The sequence below is a fragment of the Panthera uncia genome, chromosome D4 (genome assembly GCF_023721935.1).
Source record: "Panthera uncia isolate 11264 chromosome D4, Puncia_PCG_1.0, whole genome shotgun sequence".
Lineage (NCBI taxonomy): Eukaryota > Metazoa > Chordata > Mammalia > Carnivora > Felidae > Panthera > Panthera uncia.
This window is the reverse complement of record NC_064807.1, coordinates 11,787,994-11,808,277: the sequence shown is the minus strand read 5'-3', so window position 1 is coordinate 11,808,277 and position 20,284 is coordinate 11,787,994. Positions and strand designations below refer to the sequence as shown.

The window sequence follows — 20,284 nt, the reverse complement described above, 5'->3', positions numbered from 1 at the left end:
TCTCTCCCACCTCTTTTTGCCCCTACCCTGCTCATGCTCTCTCTCTCAAAATAAATAAATAATCTTAAAAATCTTTTTAAATAAATAAGTAAGAACTTCCCAAGGCAACCCTCTACTATCCTCAATAAGAAATTAGAGCTAGAGGGGCACCTGGGCAGCTCAGTAGGTTAAGCAGCTGACTTTGCCTCAGGTCATGATCTCATGGTTCGTGAGTTGGAGCCCCGCATCGGGCTCTGTGCTGTCACCACGGAACCTGCTTTGGATCTTATGCCCTCCTCTCTCTCTGCCCCTCCCCCACTTGTGTTCTGTCTCTCTCAAAATAAATAAATAATCTTAAAAAAAAAAATTACATTTAGTAAGACCCAGTTGTGCCACCACCCCAGCCCTGACATCCAACATCAAGCACTCACCATTAATGAATCTAATTTGATTACCCACTGCATTCCTTATTCTTCAGTGGAAGTACCATAAATGGCCAAACATTTAAAGTGAATCCCTTTAATTTATTTTTGGATTAGTTTTTTAAATTGTTATAAAAGTAACATTCATAGAAGAAAAAAAAATCACGGTCCTACAGCAGATTTCTTAATTATATTATGAATAATGGAAACCAACTCAGGCTATTTAAGCAGAAGAGGAATTTCTTGCAGGGCTATCAGGTAGCTCACAGAATCCCCAGGAACCAGGCTCAGAAACCTGGGAAGGAGCCAAGGGAAGCTGGGAACTGGGACCTCTACCAAGGTCGTGCCCCAGGAAAACCAGAGCCTCGGTTGCCAGCCTTGGACATTGCCTGAGCTGTTCCGCATCAACAGCTCTAGCTTCAGAGTCCTGGGCAGGAGCTTCCTGAGTGGAGGTCAAGGAGCTCACATCCTGGCTGCCGGCATCCAGAAGTGTTAGCATCTGGCCTCGGAAGCTTCCATCGCTTGAAGCATGGCCCTGCCTCCCACTGAGATTCATACAAAGGCAAATAAACAAAACCCAAAAAGAGAGCTCTGATAGAGAGATACGGGCCACCAAACCCAAACAAAACAAGGAAACCAAAACAGCCTCTTGGTTGCACAATCTAATGCATGTCCTCTCCAGATATAAAGTGGAAAGTCAGTCTCCCCCATTCCCCTTCCCACTGCACTCAACAGAAGTGCCTTCTGTAAATGCTTTCTTGCATATCATTTCAAAAATTTCCCAAGTGACAACAAACACATATGTATAGATCCCCCAGGCTTACACACACACACACACACACACACACACACACACACACACACACACACACAGTAGCACTCCACACATCATAACTTTCCCCATGACAATGTATCTAAGATGCTCGCCAACTCAAAATGGTCTCTCCTCTTGCCCCAAATCACTCTTTGTTCCTGCAGTTCTCTTGTAGTCATATCAGAAATAGATCCCTCTAGTCTGTTAGTCTGTAACCCAGACACTCAGCTACCACCACAGTGTGTCTGCAATGCACTTCGAAATACTTCGGCACAGACAGTGGGATACTATGTACATATCGGTTGGTCCAAGCGACACCCTAAGGACAGTCAGGAATTCAAATTCCAGGACAGTCAGCTAGCATTTATGAGAAAGGCCACACTCCAGAAGCTTCCTTTGCCTTCATCTCTCAACAGCATCTGAGTGACTTTGTTAAATTAGCAGAGTGATTGTGGAAATGAGTTTTGTTCAGTGGATGGAACCGTTGGCTTCTTTAATTAGCACAATGGATGATAAAAATGGGTTCTCCGTGAAACTCGTGGTGAGATCTAAAACCAACATATTTCCTGTCCGTCCCAACGTTAATCAGTTCTGGGATTGGCCATACTTTTCTGACTCTATATTAAACAACACTGAAAACAAGCAAGATAACTTAGCTACTTGCCCCAGGAAATACTTGTTCCTCAAATGTAAGACTGGGAACCAACTAGAAGAGTTGATCAAAACTAATAGGTTATTCATCACATCTTGCTTCCAGGCCCTCCCTTCCATTCACCCACCAATCCAAAGCTATTATGTGATAAGCTCTGCTCAAACCCTATCAATTCCCTACCTCAAAAAGCTCACCTTACAATCCCCCAGCAGGGGTCCTCAACCCTACAAACATGCTCTCTTGATTCACCCCTTCTGAGAACACCTCCCGTACTGCCGCAGATCCAATCAACTGAGCTCTGCTTGCTCCACAGGATTTCAGGGAATCAGCAATGGTTTTCAAGACAAATGGGTGCAACTAAAATTAGAGGTAAAAAATTGTTCACACTGCTCTGTAAGCTCAGTAAAAATCTTAGCCCTCTACCCTTTACACTCACAGAACAGAATGCATGAACATTTGTTTTGTCTGTTGGCTAGTAAGTGTTTGCGTGTACAGCAGAATTTGGCCTGAGGCTCACTTTCATTGTAATAATTGACTTGGCAGGAAGGTTACCCCAAAGCTTTGGTGATTACCTGTCTCTGCCAAACCAAACCTGCTAATGAGAGCACACCCATATGGCTGAGGCCACTCTGCAAAGCAAGGAGTCGCCCGGGCCTTGATTCCGCCCAGACAGGCCACCCAAAGTGCTTCCAGTTTTTGAGGATGCCAGGTTCTCACCCAATTCACAGTTTTGGGGAGCAGCCAATCAGAGCAGAAAAACGAGAGCTCGGTTGCCAGCAGACTAAACCCACTGTGGTCGCAGAGAAGCCCAAAGCCAGCCCGGGGGCCTTTCATGATGCCTAAGTCCATACCTTGCTGCCATAGGTTCCCTAACGACACAGCCAACCAACAGACCAAATCTCCTCTCGAAGATTTTCTCAGTGGCTGCTGAAAATGATTTATAAGGTGGTTGCCTAGCCTTAGATCTTGGTTTACATGTTACAGATTCAACATGCATCCCCGTCTACAAGCCTGAGAGGTGGGTGCATCCCCATTGTACATGTGAGAAAATGGATCAGATCATTTCCTTGGCCGCTCACTGGTTGGCTGTAGCAGGACTAAGACTCCAAGCCTACCTCCTGTTACCTTGTTCAGTTCTGCCTCTGGCTCTTTTCAATCAAGGATAAACTTGCTGAACCTCCTGCGACTGTGGAACTTAAAGAAGAACTGGGCAGTCACAAATAAGAAAATAATTAATTTGAATCACACACGCACACACACACACGCACACACACACTTCTGCCAGAGAGAAGTACCCAGCAATGTGCTAATGGAGGTGATGGAATGGTATAATGAGAGGAGCACTAGACTAGGAGTCACCGTCCCTGGATCTTTCTAAAAATAGTTCCTGTGTTTGTGAACTGGACAAGCCCGTTAACTCCTGAGCCACGGGTCCCTTATCTATCAAATAGGAAAACTACCTGCCATGCAAATCACATGACTAAAGATATAAACTCTTAAGCATTATATATGTGCAGCAGAGTATTATTAAGTATTCCGAAGAGGGAGAACAGCCATCCATTTTATACCTTAGAAAAAAAAAAAAAAAAAAACAAGACTGAAATAATCATAGCATTTATCCACAGGGAGCTTCTAATGGCCTGCTGAAAATGTCCATCTAAAGTTAAAACGCCCTCCGGGTAACTAAAGAGGATTCTGGAAATCTACAAAATGAGAGTTAAAAGACTCTTAAAAAGAACGTTCTGATGTAAGTGCCTCATTTTTCAGTCACAGAAACCATGAAATTTCCCCAAGGTCACAGATAATTAGTGGTAACGTGTCAGCATTAAAATGCAGGTTTCTTGAACTCTCAAACCAAGGCTTATTCCAAATTTTTGACCGCTAGGAAATAGATGTGAAAGAACCAGAATGTACAAATTCAGAGCTCATCTTATAAATGTACGGATTCCTAAAGTGTCCACAGGTATTCTGAACCCTCCTGGTCTCCATGTCATCAGAATGAAAGGACCACCGTCCATCTTGCAGCTAACGTGCCTACAAGTATTTCTTTTCTTTCTTTTTTTTTTTTTTTTTTTATGTAGGCCCCACATCCAGTGCAGAGTCCTACACGGGGCTTGAACTCATGACCCTGAGATCAAGACCTGAGCTGAGATCAAGAGTCAAATGTTTAACCGATGGAGTCACCCAGGCACCCCTACCTACAAGTATTTCTAACTATCTGGTGGGCTAATTTCTCAATCTCTTGACCAAGGATCTGTGTGATCCATGACTCTCCCTTCAAGGCACAATAAAATGGAAAGAACCTGGATCCCCAAATGGCTTTGTGGAACAGAACCACCTTGCCAGCCTAGCCTATTTGGACCACTAGATGAGAGGGGCAGAATGTCTGTATATCTTACTGAAACCAGTTTTGAGTCTCTTTTGGGTAATGAAGTTTTACCCTAAATTCCATAATATTGAAGTTAGAAGGGAAACTGACGGATCATTTTTTAAAATAGCCAGTTCATTAACCTCTTCTATTGTCCATCTAGGGTGCAAATCCACGTGGCTCATAGCTGGGAATAAACCACATATGTGACTGAAGAACATTACCAGGGAAGTACTTTCATTCTTGATGCTAAAGAATAAACCTGTCTTTTTATCAGCTTTAAGGTCATATTCACCCAATCTCTTCCAAACTGCATGGGAAAAAAAAAAAACCAATATGGAGCGCCTGGATGGCTGATTCGGTTAAGCATCCGATTTCAGGTCGAATCATGATCTTGCAGTCTTGTGGGTTCGAGGCCCGCATCGAGCTCTGTGCTGACAGCTCAGAGCCTGGAGCTTGCTTCAGATGCTATGTCTCCCTGCCTCTCTGCCCCTATCCCACTTACTCTCTGTCTCTCTCTCTCTCTCAAAAATAAACATAAAAAATTTTTTTAATTAAAAAAATAAATAAATAACAATAGTTCAAATCAAAATTCATAAGCAACCGAAATTACAGGCCAAAACTCTGGCTGGACTTTCATGGTAGCAATTCTTACCAAATGCACCACCAAAGAAAAACATCTTAGTAGGGCAATTCCATTTTTTAACTGAGGTGCTGAGACAAGACTATCTTTTAGGTCATTTCCAGCTGTGAGTTTATAATTTCTAAAAATTTATAAAACATTTTATTTGAATGAAAAAGGAGATACCTAGAAGAAATAAGAACATTCTTTAAAAATGGAAATGTTTGGGGCGCCTGGGTGGCTCAGTTGGTTAAGCATCTGACTTCAGCTCAGGTCATGATCTCACAGTTCGTGAGTTCGGGCCCCACATTGGCTCTGCGCTGACAGCTCAGAGCCTGGAGCCTATTTCGGATTCTGTGTCTCCCTCTCTCTCTGCCCTTCCTCTGCTTGCACTCTGTCTCTCTCTCTCTCAAAAACTAAATAAACATTAAAAAAATGTTTTTAAATGGAAATGTTTGGGGGTGCCTGGGGTTAAGCATCTGACTTCGGCTCAGATAATGATCTCAGAGTTCGTAAGTTTGAGCCCCCCATTGGGTTCTGTGCTGACAGCTCAGAGGCTGGAGCCTGCTTGGGATTCTGTGTCTCCCTTTCTCCCTGCCCCTCCCCACTCACACTCTGTCTCTGTCTCTCTCTCTTTCTCAAAAATAAATAGACATAAATACATACATACATACATACATACATACATACATACATAAAGGAAATGTTTCTTCTTGATAGAAAATACACAACCTGGAATGATGTGCACATACAAATGCATGCACATGCACACACACCCTGGCTTCATTCTATTCATAGTCAAAAACAGCTATAAATATGGGGCGCCTGGGTGGCTCAGTGGTAGAGTGCCTGACTCTTGATTTTGGTTCAGATTGTGATCCCAGGGTCATGGGATTGAGTCCCGAGGGATTCTCTCTCTCTCTCTCTCTCTCTCTCTCTCTCTCTCTCTCTCTCTCTCCCCCCCCCCCCCTGCCCATCTCCCCTGTTCTCTCTTACTCTAAACTTTTTTTTAAATAGGAAAGATTTCTTTAAAAAAAATAACTATAAGTATTTACAAACTATGTTCCAACATTATTATTTTTGTTCTGGACACATGAGTATTTTCTCAGTATAAGGAAGAAGATCCAGTAAATGAAAGCTTCCAACTCTGAGTTTCCATGAAAACTTGAGTGTGAAAGAATTGGGTCAGACTGAGCCTTCTTTGTTCACACCAGTATAAAACCTAATGTAATCGCTGAGACAATCACAAAAGAAGGAGCACAAATAGAAATGGTTTTCAAAAGGAAATATCCAAGTGTTCTAGATTAGTGTGTGCCCAACAACTCAAAATGAGGCCAGCTGGCCTCTCAAAGGGCCCTGGAAAGACCAACCTGCCCCCTCCCAGCCTCCATCACCATCATACTAACCACCCTGAAGTAAAAAGGGGAAGAATACAACGTTCTACAGAACAAAAACAAGTGCGAGAAATTTAAGACAAAAGTAAAAAAGAAATGTCGAGAACCTGGGACCTAAATTTCTTTTTGGCTGCCAAATTAACTTCACGGTCAACGAGAGAGGTGTAGTGAGCACACTGGCCCTGGGGAAACAGGGTGAAGAGGACAGACAGGACCCCTGTCTTCATACAACCATCTATGGTGGGGAGACAGACAGCAAGTGGTACGCCAGCAGCACACAGGTGAATTATGGACCGTGAAGCCCAGAGTCAGTGCTGGGACATGATGAGAGGCAGGGACGCAGGGCCACTGTTAGCAGGGTGGTCAGGGAAGGTCTGTCTCAGGAAGGGACTGCTGAGCTGAGACCCAGAAGAAAAGGAGCCAGCCGAGCAAACAGTTGGGGAAGAAGGTCCCAAGTTGGAATAAGACGGTCTGTCTGTGTCGGAATCAGAAGGTACAAGCTGTGGGTAGAGTATAAGACGTGAAGGGGAGAAGGGCTAGAACTGACCAGCGAAGTCCACTCTGCTTTGTGGGAACAGAGACCTAAAGGTCCCTACTAGCTCTCTGATAGACTTGACCTCCCGCCCAAAATCATCCAGGGGCACAGTCCTTAAATTCAAAAAGCCAAAGAAAAGGTGAAGCATCCACTAAGTGGGGTGGGGGGAGGGAGGGCAGAGGTACCCCTTGGTGTCACTAGATTATCCCCTGCATGCAAAAAAGAAACTAGACTCAGAAAAGTTAAGTGGCTTGTACATTACACAGCTCTCCAGGGGATGAGCTAGGACACAGACTAGGAGTGTCTGACTGGTATATCCAATTCCTTTCATTACATCCCATGATTTTTTTCCATTTTTTAACATAACAAAAGCATCTGGCAGAAGTTATAATAGAATATTAAGATTCATGTGAACTGAGGATTTTTCACTTATGATATTGACCAAGGCTCAAATGATCCCTTGATGTACCCAGAAAGTTTGTCCTTACACAATTCCTATCAATTAATTTATCTTCTTTATAAATTGATGTTAATTAACACTTGGAAACAATCTCTACAGGATCTTCTAAATACATAATTCATACAAATTGAAATATAGAAGCCTATGGGTCCGACAGGCTTACAACTGATGGTAATACAGAAATATGACAGCAGGCCATTCAGGCAGGCATGTGGACCCCTTGTATATGGAAACATCATATTTACTGATATGAACTTAATTAATGCAATATTAAACAGAAAAAGCAGAGCACAACATGGTATGTACAAATTGGTTATAACTTTGACAAGGTTGTACATATACTTATCAACAAAGATGAGAAATAAATTTAAAGGCATAAAATAAAGATACATTTCTATGAAGGTCAGTTTCTTTCACAGTACCTTGAGTTCACTAAATAAATCTATGAGGCACCTTTCCAAAAGAAAACAATGTTAGAGAAATAAATGTCTTAAAAGGTCAACTTTCTTAATATCTACCCAGAACACAGGCTCATATTCTCCTCCCCACTTAGAATCTTAAAAATACAAATAGCATTAGAGATTTTCTGATTTTAATTTAAATACCTGAGGGATGTATTACTCGACATTTCAATAGTGACCCAATGGAAAAATCAGGGCAAAAAATGACTCTTAAAGCCAAATATTAGTGTAAACATTGAACACCATCCAACATTTTTCTAGAGAATTGTTGCAAAATAAACATCACCCACTCATAACACATGCCATAAAACTCATCTGAAGCCTCATTTTTCTCCTACCCTGCTATCTCAGAGATTAAACTGCTGCACCAATAATTTACTCCTTCCAGAAATATTTACAGAGTTTCACGAAATGTAATAATTGAAGGGCTTCCAAAATGCTGCCTAAATTGTCTAGTGGGCCTGAAAACTTTTAAGTTGTTCAAAACCATCAACACAGTTCTGGGACCCATTACTCTGTCTTCTGCAGTGTGTTTCTTCTCCTTGCATGTACGAATTTAGCTACTTTTGTATTTATCACCCGCTGCCCAGCAAACAGTGGCCTGTTTAAGATCAACTGTTAAGTGTATATACAAAATGAATTTAGAAAACTATTTAACCCTACATTAAAATGAACAGGAGAAAAGTCAAAAGAAACGCTCTATAGAAAAAAAAATTTGTTTTCATTATATATACTTCAAATCAAATTTCTTAGATCCTCTACTTCATCTTGAAAGTTGGTAACTCCATTGGCAATCATCGGTTTTATATAGTATTCCCTGAATCCAAAGGACACAGCAAATAAAAACAAACAAACAAAAAAACATTGGGAATGTACTAAATGCCACTGAATTGAAAACTTTAAAACAGTTAACTTTATATTATGTGAATTTTACCTTAACTAAAAAAAGGGTAAAGTTACCAATATATGCCTACAGTACCATGAAAATATATATGTGATAGAGAATATAGAAAGTCTAAGCAATGAAACTGTAAGGTTGTCCAACCAAAGCATTATAACAATAAAAAATTATGTATCATGATTTAATGTCTGAGATTTACTTCAAAAGAACATGCAGGGGAAAATATGGGGGGCCGAGGAATGGGTAAGGGTCTAGCTGAACAAGATTGGCTGAGTTGGTAGTTGTTGAAGCTGGGTGATTGGTACGGGGAGTTCATTATATTATTCCCTTCGCTTTAGTGTATGTTTAAAAATGTCCATAGTAAACCTTTTTTTTTTTAATTATATCTTTACAACAGATCTAATTCTGGAACTAAAAACACATAGACAGCACTGGGTACATTAAGAAGCTTAAAATAAATCAGAAAATTGACAAAACTGAGGCCGGGTTTCCTCTAGGAGGACAGGAAGGAAGGGTTCAGTCCTGGCAACCTCGGTGCAATGTGGTTCGAGATTCTGCCCGGGATCGGCATCATGGTCATGTGCTTGGTCATCCCTAGCATAGCCACTGCATACATCCACAGGTGCAGTAACAGGGGGCGAGGGAAAAAGGGCTACCTGTTAACCTTTTCAGTGGAGTTTGATGCAAAGAGATAGGCTTGTCTCTGGAGTTAATCGTTACTATGTGTCAAAGGGTTTGGATAATATCAATTAAGGAAGCCTTTTCCTGATTGATGAAAAATAACTTGGTTATGCTCATCCACCCCTTCTATAAGGTTATGCATTGTGTCAATGTGGTACATAATAGAACAACAAAAAGGTAACCCCCAAAAAAAGGAAAACTGGCAAAATTATCATCTCACTTTGTCATTAGGAGAACATCTGACTTCTAACATTGTCCGTTGTTAGCTTTTTTTTTTTCATGAACAAGAAAGCTTGGGCGTTTTTCTTCAGTGACTGATTTCACAGCCTTCATACACAGCACATTTTACAAAGGGTAACAATTTATGAGATCAGTACATACCAGCAGTATCATAGGCCGTTTCCAAGTTGTTAATCCTATGATTCCAGAGAGGATCACCTACAAGGATAAACAGTATCATAAATCTAGAAAAGGGACCAATTCCAACAAACTAATCCTAGTCTCTAAAGTATACTTTTTTCAAAAAAAAACCAAACAACCCTGAAATTTCAAAGTCTTCTAACTCAAACATTTGATATTCCTGCTGATTATCTGAGCCCTGGTAGACCACTTTGGACTCTCCTTCCCACAAAGCCCCCAAAGCTTTTTTATTGACTGTGTATGTTTTTTCTTAAGGTCAATTAGGAACATAGAGAGAGTAGGCTATCCTTCCAGTTAGTGAAGGAGTCAGTATTGCTGACCCAAGCTCCCTGCCCCAGAGCACCCAACCTGTTACCATTGTCAGCCTCGTAAGACATGTGTGAGGCTACAACCCTCCATTCGTTAGGTGGGTACCCACCCTTTATGGGCCAAGTAAGTGCTCTGAAATGGTACACAAGGTCTCTCAGGATCTTCCTCTGCCCACTTCTCAAGCCTGGTTTCTATGCACCGCTGCCCCCTGCCCATCTTCCGCCCAGGCACACCTGTCCCCCATCAGATTGGCCAGGCTCTTTTTTTTTTTAAGTTTATTTATTTTGAGAGAGACAGAGACAGCATCAGTTGGGGAGGGGCAGAGAGAGAGGGAGAGAGAGAGAGAGAGAGAGAGAGAGAGAGAGAGAATCCAAGTAGGCTCCACACTGTCAGCATGGAGCCCAATTTGGGGCTCGAATTCACGAAACCATGAGATTATGACCTGAGCCAAAACCCAAGAGTCAGACACTTAACCGAATGAGCTACCCAGGCACCCCAGACTGGCCAGGCTTTAACACTGAGGGGCTCTGCACTTCTCTTGGTTGCAGTATCTTCTCCTCTCAGCTCCCCTCATAGCTATCTGAGAACTCCTACACATCCTGCAAGATCCTGGCTAACACTCACCTCCTCCAAGAAGCCTTCGCTGATCCCACCACCCCACACTCCTGGAAGCCCTCTACACAATTTTCCCCCCAAAGTTCTCTGTCATTATAACTTGAGAGGTGCATCTCTGCCTTGCCCACTGACCATGAACTCTTGTCTCCCAAATCCTCAGCTCCCAGCCTGGCACTGGTCACGTGACAGGCAACTGATAACTGTTCCTGAGCATTTATTCCACAAAAGGGAGAGGGGACTACAGTGAGAGAAGTCTCATATTGTAAAATGACACTTCAATAAACAACTAATTAAACCCCTTGGTAAAGAAGAATCAGCATTTTGCCAAAATGAAAACTGGAAATCAATGTCAGCCCTTTGGATAACACGGTTCACTAAGCAGTTGGGAAAGAACAATCAAAGTAATTATTCAGCTCAGGGACATTCCGATGTCACTGGGGCACATTTACCTTTGTATAACAGGGTGCACGCATCTGCAGAATGCGGTTATGAGGGTTTTCCTTTATGTGCGCTTTTAACCAAAATCCCTCCAATGTACCAGTTCACAGTGATGGTTTCTCAACGACAAGTCTGAAGGGATTTTACAGTGTTGCTTCTAAAGACTCACCATTCTCCATTTACTGGCTGAGAGTAAATCATTGTCAAATGAGCAGAGGACAAGTCTACCCACTTATATCAAGGACTTAAAGACCATGTATGGGCAGACAGGCAACAGATCCTTATATCCCATTTATGTTTAAACATACTGTCAGCTGCCTGCCCACCAGGCACTGTATTCTTGCAATCATCTTAAAGTCAATAGGCTATAAATGTCCATCAACTGATGAATGGATAAAGAAATTGTGGTTTATATACACAATGGAATACTACGTGGCAATGAGAAAGAACGAAATATGGCCTTTTGTAGCAACGTGGATGGAACTGGAGAGTGTGATGCTAAGTGAAATAAGCCATACAGAGAAAGACAGATACCATATGGTTTCACTCTTATGTGGATCCTGAGAAACTTAACAGAAACCCATGGGGGAGGGGAAGGAAAAAAAAAAAAAAAAGAGGTTAGAGTGGGAGAGAGCCAAAGCATAAGAGACTCTTAAAAACTGAGAACAAACTGAGGGTTGATGGGGGGTGGGAGGGAGGGGAGGGTGGGCGGTGGGTATTGAGGAGGGCACCTTTTGGGATGAGCACTGGGTGTTGTATGGAAACCAATTTGACAATAAATTTCATATATTAAAAAATTTTTTTTTAAAAAGTCAATAGGCTATTTCTTTGTTCTGAATGATTTCTGCCTGGAGACACACAGGGCGTGTGTCTACATGTGGTTGCATCTATTTTACAAATTGTGACTTGAAACCCAGGAGACCTTGGGGTGTGGGTTCCCCACCTGGCTTTTAAATAACTATACGAACTTGGCCAAGTCTTATCGCTTTTCTGGTCCTCACTCTTGTTTCCTTAGAAGTGTGGTTTAAGTGAAGGAAACTCCATCTGCGGGTCTCTTCTAACTCAAAAATGTGCCCTGCTGTGAAGATAGAAAGTCCTCAGGATCCCCTGCAATCCAGTGCTGGCTCCACCTGCAGGCTGTGTGTGGACATGCGCATGTTATGTCTGTGTGTGTGTATACGTGTGTGCGTGCGCGTGCACCCACATGGGCACGTGTTCCCTGCCCGCCCGACCAGCGGCTTACTGGACTTAGCTGAGGTAATACAACTATTTTTTTTTAAGGTTTTATTTATTTATTTATTTATTTATTTATTTATTTATTTATTTATTTATGAGAGAGAGAGAGAGCATGAGTCAGGGAGGGGCAGAGAGAAAGGGGGACAGAGGATCCGTAGCAGGCTCTGTGTGGACAACAGAGAGCCAGACACGGGGCTCAAACCCGTGAACTGTGAGATTATGACTTGAGCCAAAGGCAGACGCTTAACCGACTGAGCCACCCAGGCGACCCAGAATTGCAACTATTTTTGTAAAAACAAAACTGAAAATTTTGACTGCCCTTGAGGGAAACACAACCTGCCCACTTCACTAAAATCTAAGTATAATGCAAATTATCAGTTAGTGTTTGATATTTAGACCGTCTCCATTAATAGAGAACTCTGTGATTCAGCTTTTTGGAACACATGTTTTTCATTAAAACAGCATTATCATTAAAATGAGGTGTCCAGCCCAGACCATAAACACCCATAAAAGTAGCAAGAGGCCTCAGCTATGCTTTCCACCTCCCCCACCAGCCACATCACCCAACCCTCCCCACATTAACAATTTGGTACGTTTACATATATTACACATGGACATATTTTTCTTTAAATTCTTATTACTAGACAAACATGTATATGTGCATATGTATTTTATAAAAAATGGGTCATAAAAGATACTTTTCCTCCTTTTTCTTTCTCAGTAAATACTTCAAGGAAATCTCTTCATGTCCACTGGAATAGCTCTCATTCATTTCTGCTTAATGGCTACATAATATTTCCTTGTATGGCTTACCTCCTGTATTCGATTATTTCCATATTCATTAGTATTCACTCTATTTCCAGCTTTTTGCCCTCACAATCAATGCTATGGTAAACATCCATGGCCATATAATGCTTAAAAACAATTGCTTTTTATTTCTGTTGGATAAAGTCCCAGGAATAGTGTTGCCAAGGTGAATATAGATGTATTCAGTAGATCGTGGCAGATACAATTGTCATTTAAAATCAAAGGTCTCTGGAATTAAGGAACTAAGCTATCTTTATTATTTTTTGAGGGGTATTTTACATATATAAGCAACAAACTAAACTCCAAACATAATTTTAAAAATATGTACAGGGATGCTTGGGTGCCTCAATCATTGAGCATCTGACTCTTGGTTTGGCTCAGGTCATGATCTCACAGTGCATGGGTTCGAGCCTTGTATCAGGCTCCATGTTGTCAGCAGAGCCTGCTCAGGATTTTCATGCTCTCTCTCTCTCTCTCTCTCAAAAATTAATAAATAAAACTTTTTAAAAAATGCATTTGACAAATAATAAATACCAGAAATTTCAAAATACATATAACTTCAAAAATACTTAAGACCTAGTAGGAAGAAATATAAACCTTAGTAAGCAATATTAAAGGAAGACCCAAATAAATGAAGACATATACTATGCTCATGGATTGTAAGGCAAAATATTTAAAGGTAATAAATTTCCATTTGAATTATTTATAGACTCAACACACACTCACACTAAATCACAACAGGATTTTTGTAAACCACCCTTCTTTACAGGGATGTTTTAAGAAATTATACTCCAATGGCAGGTGAAAATTGTGGTTACATCCAGTCCTGAACGCAGCAACAAAGGCATATACCTACTTCTACTCAATTTCTCCCATTCTTCAAGCTCAATTAAACTCAACACTAAAAAGCAACTTCATAGCATTCTTTCCACCAAGTGCAAGATACAGCTTGCCCTGAATGAACAAGCAAAAACCTATTTTCTAACATTAAATTATCTCTATATTATTATAATGAGGTTTATTATAATTTTGTTTTCACTTACTTGTAACCCATTCCTTGTAGCTTTTAGGAAAAAGCAGAGGCCTTTCTTTTTTCTGATATTGCAAAGAAGGATTCTGAGATATTCCATGCAAGAATCATTGTTACTCACCACATATGGCTAATGTGCCTTAATTTCCCAACTTGAAAATCAAATCATTAAGATCAAAAGCTTATTATTTTACTGCCCTTATTATTTTTCTTTGCTATCCATTAACATGCCTCAGGGCAGAAATGTTCTGGATTGTTTGCCAAAAGTTGCTATATCTAAACACAGAGATAAAAAGAGCCAAGCTGTAAATGTCCCATGTTTGCCTTATAAATTAAACACACAATAATCAAAGCTCTCAAAAATTTACTTTGCCCTATAGCTTTTATACTGGAAACTTGAAAAAATGTGTGTGTGTGTGCATGTGTGTATGTGTTCATGTATATTATTCTTCCTTATATGTCCAGCATGATTCATTAAAAAACTGAGGAAGTAGGCAACTGAATATTTCTAATGTATGCATGGTGGTTACTAGAATGTCCCACAGAAAACTGGCCTTTTTACCTTATTTGGATTAAATATGACCTTGATGTTTAAAAAACACTGATAGAGTTTGTTCTCTAACTACACCCTCACAAAATCAGTTCTGAGGCAAGAATCATTGCACCCATTTTACAGATTAGTAACTGAGGTTGGGAGGCTCAATGACTCATTCAAGAATTTATCAATGTCACTCTGCTGCTGTGGAAAATAAATGACCAAAGAAAATCAATACAATTCATCACAAAAAATTATATTTTAAACGTTTATTTATTTTTGAGACAGAGAGAGACAGAGCATGAACGGGGGAGGGGCAGAGAGAGGGAGACACAGAATCGGAAGCAGGCTCCGGGCTCTGAGCCATAAGCCCAGAGCCCGACGCGGGGCTCGAACTCACAGACCACGAGATCGTGACCTGAGCTGAAGTCGGCCGCTTAATCGACTGAGCCACCCAGGCACCCACAAAAAATTATATTTTAAATGGCCCATTAATATTAAGTATTTGATGATACGGTAGAAAAAAATGTATTTATTGTTTGTTTCACTAGTAGAGACTTCAGAATTTTTGAGCTAGTTTCTCCTTTGAACCATTCATTCTTTTTCAAGTTTGTTTCATCACTGCAATTTTTAAAGAATGGTTTACCTTAACGTTCGCTCTTGTCTGTCTCTTTATAAGGAACTGGAATCTTGTCCAAGAATTACAGACTCAAGGGAGGGGTAACCATGAGTTTAGGTCAGTGACTCAAAGCAGAACATTAAGGGTATTAGGGTTCCCAGAGAAGAGCAAAAAAAAATAATAATAGCCAATTCTCTACCATTTGCCTCAGATATCTTCCAAGGATCGTATATGTCATCAGAGTAAGGTATTTTGTTTTCTTTTTTATTTTTTTTAATGTTTATTTATTTTTTGAGAGAGAGACAGAGTGTGAGCAGGAAGAGGGTCAAAAAGAGAGGGAAACACAGAATCCGAAGCAGGTTACAGGCTCCGAGCTGTCAGCGCAGAGCCCGACATGGGGCTTGAACCCACAAACAGCGAAATCATGACCTGAGTCAAAGTCAGACGCTTAACCTACTGGGCCACCCAGGTGCCCCAGATATTTTGTTTTCTGAAGGAGGAGATGCAAACCAATGCAATTCTCTCTATCATTAATCCAGTGTACTATGGTAGTAACTAAATATGCCCCCAAATCAAGAGCCAGGACAGCATGTCTTGAACACGGTCTGGGAGACCCTCCATCTGTCACCTACCTGGAGTCAAACTTGAAGATGCTTTTAAAAGTGGCTAATCTCTTAGCTTCATGCCCTTCAGGAATAATAACAGATTGAGTCATTAACCGAAGAGACCAGGAAGAAAAATGATCAGAGAATGCTCAAAAACAATGAATATGTTAAAAACATGTAAAGCATGGGGAAAGACCCTTTATAGAACTTGTTAATTCTTAAATACATATTAAAATAGATAAAATACCTTCAAGGTCCAGACAAACGAAGGAAGCTTCCAAATCTCAAGCTCAAAGTGAGAGCACTTACGGAAGTACATATGGAAAAATATTCTTGAATTATACTGTGTTAATAGTCCTTTCAATGAATATACCTGTACCTTGAATTTAATTTTGTATCAAATATAGAAGCAGAATTTTTACTGAAACTGAAGAAAGATCTGCCAATTTAATGGCTAGAGCAGACTAAGGCACATAATGGTCATTCAAAGCTTGGAATATGAGGATCTCCTTCTATCTTCTGTGTTCCTACGGGGGTCCAAAGCAACCTGCGACAAACTGGCACTGCCTCTCAACTACCTAGTTCCATATGCCAACAAAACTTCCGAGTGAAAAATAAAACGTGGCATATCCATACAGTGGAATCTCATTCGGCAACGAACAGGAAGGAAGTAGTGACATGCCGTAATTATGAATGAACTTTGCGGACACTGTGCTAAGTGAAAGGAGCCAGCTGCAAAGGACCACATGTTGTATGATTCCATCTATACGAAATGTCCAGAATAATCCACAGACACTGAAAGGCGGTTAATCAGTGGTTGCCTAGGGATAAAGGGGTTGGGGGAAATGGGGAGTGACTGCTAATGGGAACAGAGTTTCTTTACGGGATGATGAAAATTTTCTGAGATTGATTGTGGTGATGGTTGTGTACCTCCGTGAATTCACTAAAAACCACTGAATTGCACACCTTAAATAGGTGACATGTATGGAGTGTGAATCAGATCTCAATAAAGCTGTTACTTAAAAAAAAAAAAAAACCCTGCAGCCCTCGAGTCATAATTTTTAAGCTTTTTTCATAAAAATCTTAGCTTAGCTATCTTTATAATCAGCACATTACTATATGCTATTAAGTCCCTCTCTTTATCTAGTAACCCCCCTTTTTTAAGAAATCCATACTGAAATATTGAATGGCTAAAATTACGATACCAGAGAGTTGCCTTAAAATAATCCAATAGGGGAAGTGGGTGTGGGCGGGAAACGGCCATGTGTTGATCACTACTGAGGCTTGATGATAAATAAATAGGGGTTCACTATAGTATTCTTTGTACATTTTTTGCGGAGATTTAAAATTTTCCTAGTAAAATGTTAAAAATGGAAGGGGGGTCTTAAGACTGCCCGGTCACTTCTGTGCTGTCTCTCTATTCTGTTTATATTTTCTTTCTGTTCAGATTTTCTTTCAAAAACAATACACACATGGAACCATTTACAGATGAAATGATGTGATGGCTGAGATTTGCTCCAAAATAATGTGGGAAGTTAATCTGACAAAGAGCCTAGGGAGCATGATGGAGCTCGTTCCTACCCTGCCTCAAACACTCATCCTTCTGATATTATCAGAACACACGGAGCCAGCCGCAAAGCCAGGAGGCGGCAGAGACAAAACAATTGTTGGCGCTGGGTAAGAGGGATAGGAGGGTTTGCTGGGCAGTGTTCGAATAAATTTAAATTTTCCCATAATGCAGAATTAAAAAACAAGAACAAAGCCTCTCTCGTGTACATAAATTCAGAAGGTACGTGCTACTGGTAAAACTTCTTCCTATAATACCATGGTCATGGTGCCTAATGTCATCCTCCAATCCTATCCAGTCATTCTGAACATACAGTTTTTGTTGGTTCTATTGTTACTTTGTAAATTCTGTGGTCAACCTCAGAAATAGGCCACACACACACAAAAAAAGAATAATGAACAACTGCAGGTTTGCATATAGAGCTGGGGTGGGGTGGGGTGTGGAAAACAACCCTATAAAAGAGAATTTAGTTCCAAGTTAGTAATTCTTTCCCTGCTCTGTTTTGCCGGGTTCAAGTACACCTACTATGCTCCCAGTCAGCAAGTCAGCAGGTCCTGGTTAATGACTTTCATTTTCTGGCTAAAGGCCTTTTTTTTTTTTTTTTTTTTTTTTAATACTTCATCAAACCCAACTGTGGCTTGACTGACATCTAACGGCATTCACCTCTGAAATAATTCACAATAGTACACTGATTCGAGGTTTTGATTTCCAAAGGGAAAAAATAGTTTTAAATAATCCTAAACTGGGGCTGCCTGGGTGGCTCAGTCAGTTAAGCATCTGACTTCAGCCCAGGTCATGATCTTGTAGTTTGTGAGTTCGAGCTCTGCATCGGGCTGTGTGAGGACAGCTGGGAGCCTGGAGCCTGCTTCGGATTCTGTGTCTCCCTCTCTCTCTCTTTGCCCCTGTCCTGCTTGTGCTCTGTCTCTCTCTCTCTAAAAACAAAAATAAACATTAAAAAAAATTTTTTTAAGCCCAAACTAGCTATCTTTGAGAGGACAAGAGATTATGATTTTATAAAGACGAAATCCCTAAAAATGTATGCAACATTCACTTCTGGCCCATGGTATTTAGAGAAATGAAATGCATCCACCATTTGGCTGACTTTAGTCTGGTGAATGGACTAGGGAGCATAATGAATCTAATCCCTACCCTGTTGTTTTAAAAAAGACTCAGGAAGGCCACAGGGAGAGCCCAATAGCAGGTCCAGGAGGGTGGGATTCCTCTCACATGAGGCACAGAGCATGAACTCTGGCTACCACAGCATGGGCTGATCCAGCGTAAGACCATCGAGCGTCAAAGTATTTCCAAAGGAGAGCAAATTGGCATCGGTTTAAGTATAAAATGTCAGGCAGGGCTCAGGGTACTTAATATTCTTAATGTTCTCATTCAAACAATTACTTTGGGTTCAATTAGTTCTCCCTATAGTCTTAAAATTTGGCCTTGAATCTGGGTGTGTGGGGACTGCAGAAGGACGATTTTATCAGCATATACACTCCTTGCAGATCTTAATCAAACTATTGGCACTCCCAGACTTAGACTGACTTGCTCCATAAAAAGGTCGTTTACTTTCAAATACCCATCTTCTACAATCATTCCACAAAGACCTATTTCCAAGTCTGTCAACCCCCAGCAAGCCTCAGGAGGACGTACGCCTTAGAAGCTGTGACATTTTAGGAGGCAGGGGTGAGGGGCCTCCTGGAGTCCAAACACAGTGGAGGCAGCACCTTCTCCAGGGGCTGGGCACCTTTTTCTCCAGATCAGCCTTCCCCATTGGAGGAAACAGGGTCAGGTCACTGAAGGGGGTCAGGTATCTCCAGTGAGCTGCCCCCTGCTCCTGGGGCTTTGGGAGCTCATGCATAATGACCATTTGGGTTCTTGAGAACTAAATTCTGCGCAGCAGCCTGCCTGGCTCCAATAATCAAGTAGGGGCCTCCTTTAATGACCAGGTACAAGTATGTTTGCACACACCCTGTCATTACCTCCTGAGCTTGTCCCCAAATAGAGTGGAGCCATACTACACCAGATACATTTCACATTTACATGTGCCTTAAAGTGGAATAAAATAAATGACATGCCCCAAGCCAAGCTGTCACTTCAATCACCCCACAAGTACACCTACTATGTGCCAGGCACTGTTGATGCCTCCATGGAGAAAAGAGATCAAATGCCCGGCCTCCCTGCGCAGACACGGTGGGTGAAGTAAATACTCAATGGCCCAAAGTTGAATCATTTTCTCCTACTTTCCTATCTTCCACCCCCATTCTTCCACTCTCCCGGAGCTGGAAGTCTATTGTATTCTAGTAACTTGCCAGGAACAACACAATCCTTCAGCTGTGAGGTACGGAACACTGTCCAAGTGCATCCCAAGTCACCCTTGAGCTGCTCTCCGTTTGAGCCTTTGTTTTTCCCCCAGCCTCAACGCCTCCAAAAACTTCATTTGGCCCAAAGGACCGTGTTCCCCAACCACAGCCCTCGGGGCTGGGGAGCCAGTCCTGGGGCAGCGGAGGGGACCGGCCGGAGGTCCCTGCTCCCCCCCCCCCCCGCGCCGCCCCCGGTGGGCCCTGTCCAGGCGAGTGGGGCACGCGCGGCACTCACCGAGGAGCCGGCCCAGAACGGACACGAGTTCTTCACCTGCGGGGAGCTGCTCAGCGACAGCGCCCCGAAGCTCAGTGCCACCATGCAACAGCCCAGGATCAGCTGCAGCAGCCCGAGCGACAGGAGCGGGCGAGCGGGCAGCAGCGCCGAGCCCGGGGCGGCGGCGGCGGCGGCGGCGGCGGCGGCGGCGGCGGCCCGGCGGGAGGAGAGCGAGGGCGG

The 20,284-nt window shown here is 41.9% G+C and overlaps 1 protein-coding gene and 1 pseudogene across 2 annotated transcripts in view; one reads left to right on the top strand and one right to left on the bottom strand.

The window, feature by feature from the left end:
• ENTREP1 (endosomal transmembrane epsin interactor 1) overlaps nucleotides 1-20,284 on the bottom strand; it is a 67,736-nt gene that overhangs the window by 46,044 nt on the left and 1,408 nt on the right. The window contains exons 1-3 of one of the 2 annotated variants that reach the window (XM_049633713.1): nucleotides 20,066-20,146; nucleotides 15,931-15,985; nucleotides 9,671-9,727 (exon numbers count right to left, since the gene is read on the bottom strand). In XM_049633713.1, the coding sequence (XP_049489670.1) occupies nucleotides 9,671-9,682 (12 nt within the window). In that variant the 5' untranslated portion in view covers nucleotides 9,683-9,727; nucleotides 15,931-15,985; nucleotides 20,066-20,146. Of the gene's footprint in view, nucleotides 1-9,670; nucleotides 9,728-15,930; nucleotides 15,986-20,065; nucleotides 20,147-20,284 lie in introns of those variants that run through there. The other variant, XM_049633710.1, reaches the window with a different exon arrangement.
• LOC125925008 (NADH dehydrogenase [ubiquinone] 1 alpha subcomplex subunit 1-like) lies at nucleotides 9,148-9,547 on the top strand (annotated as a pseudogene).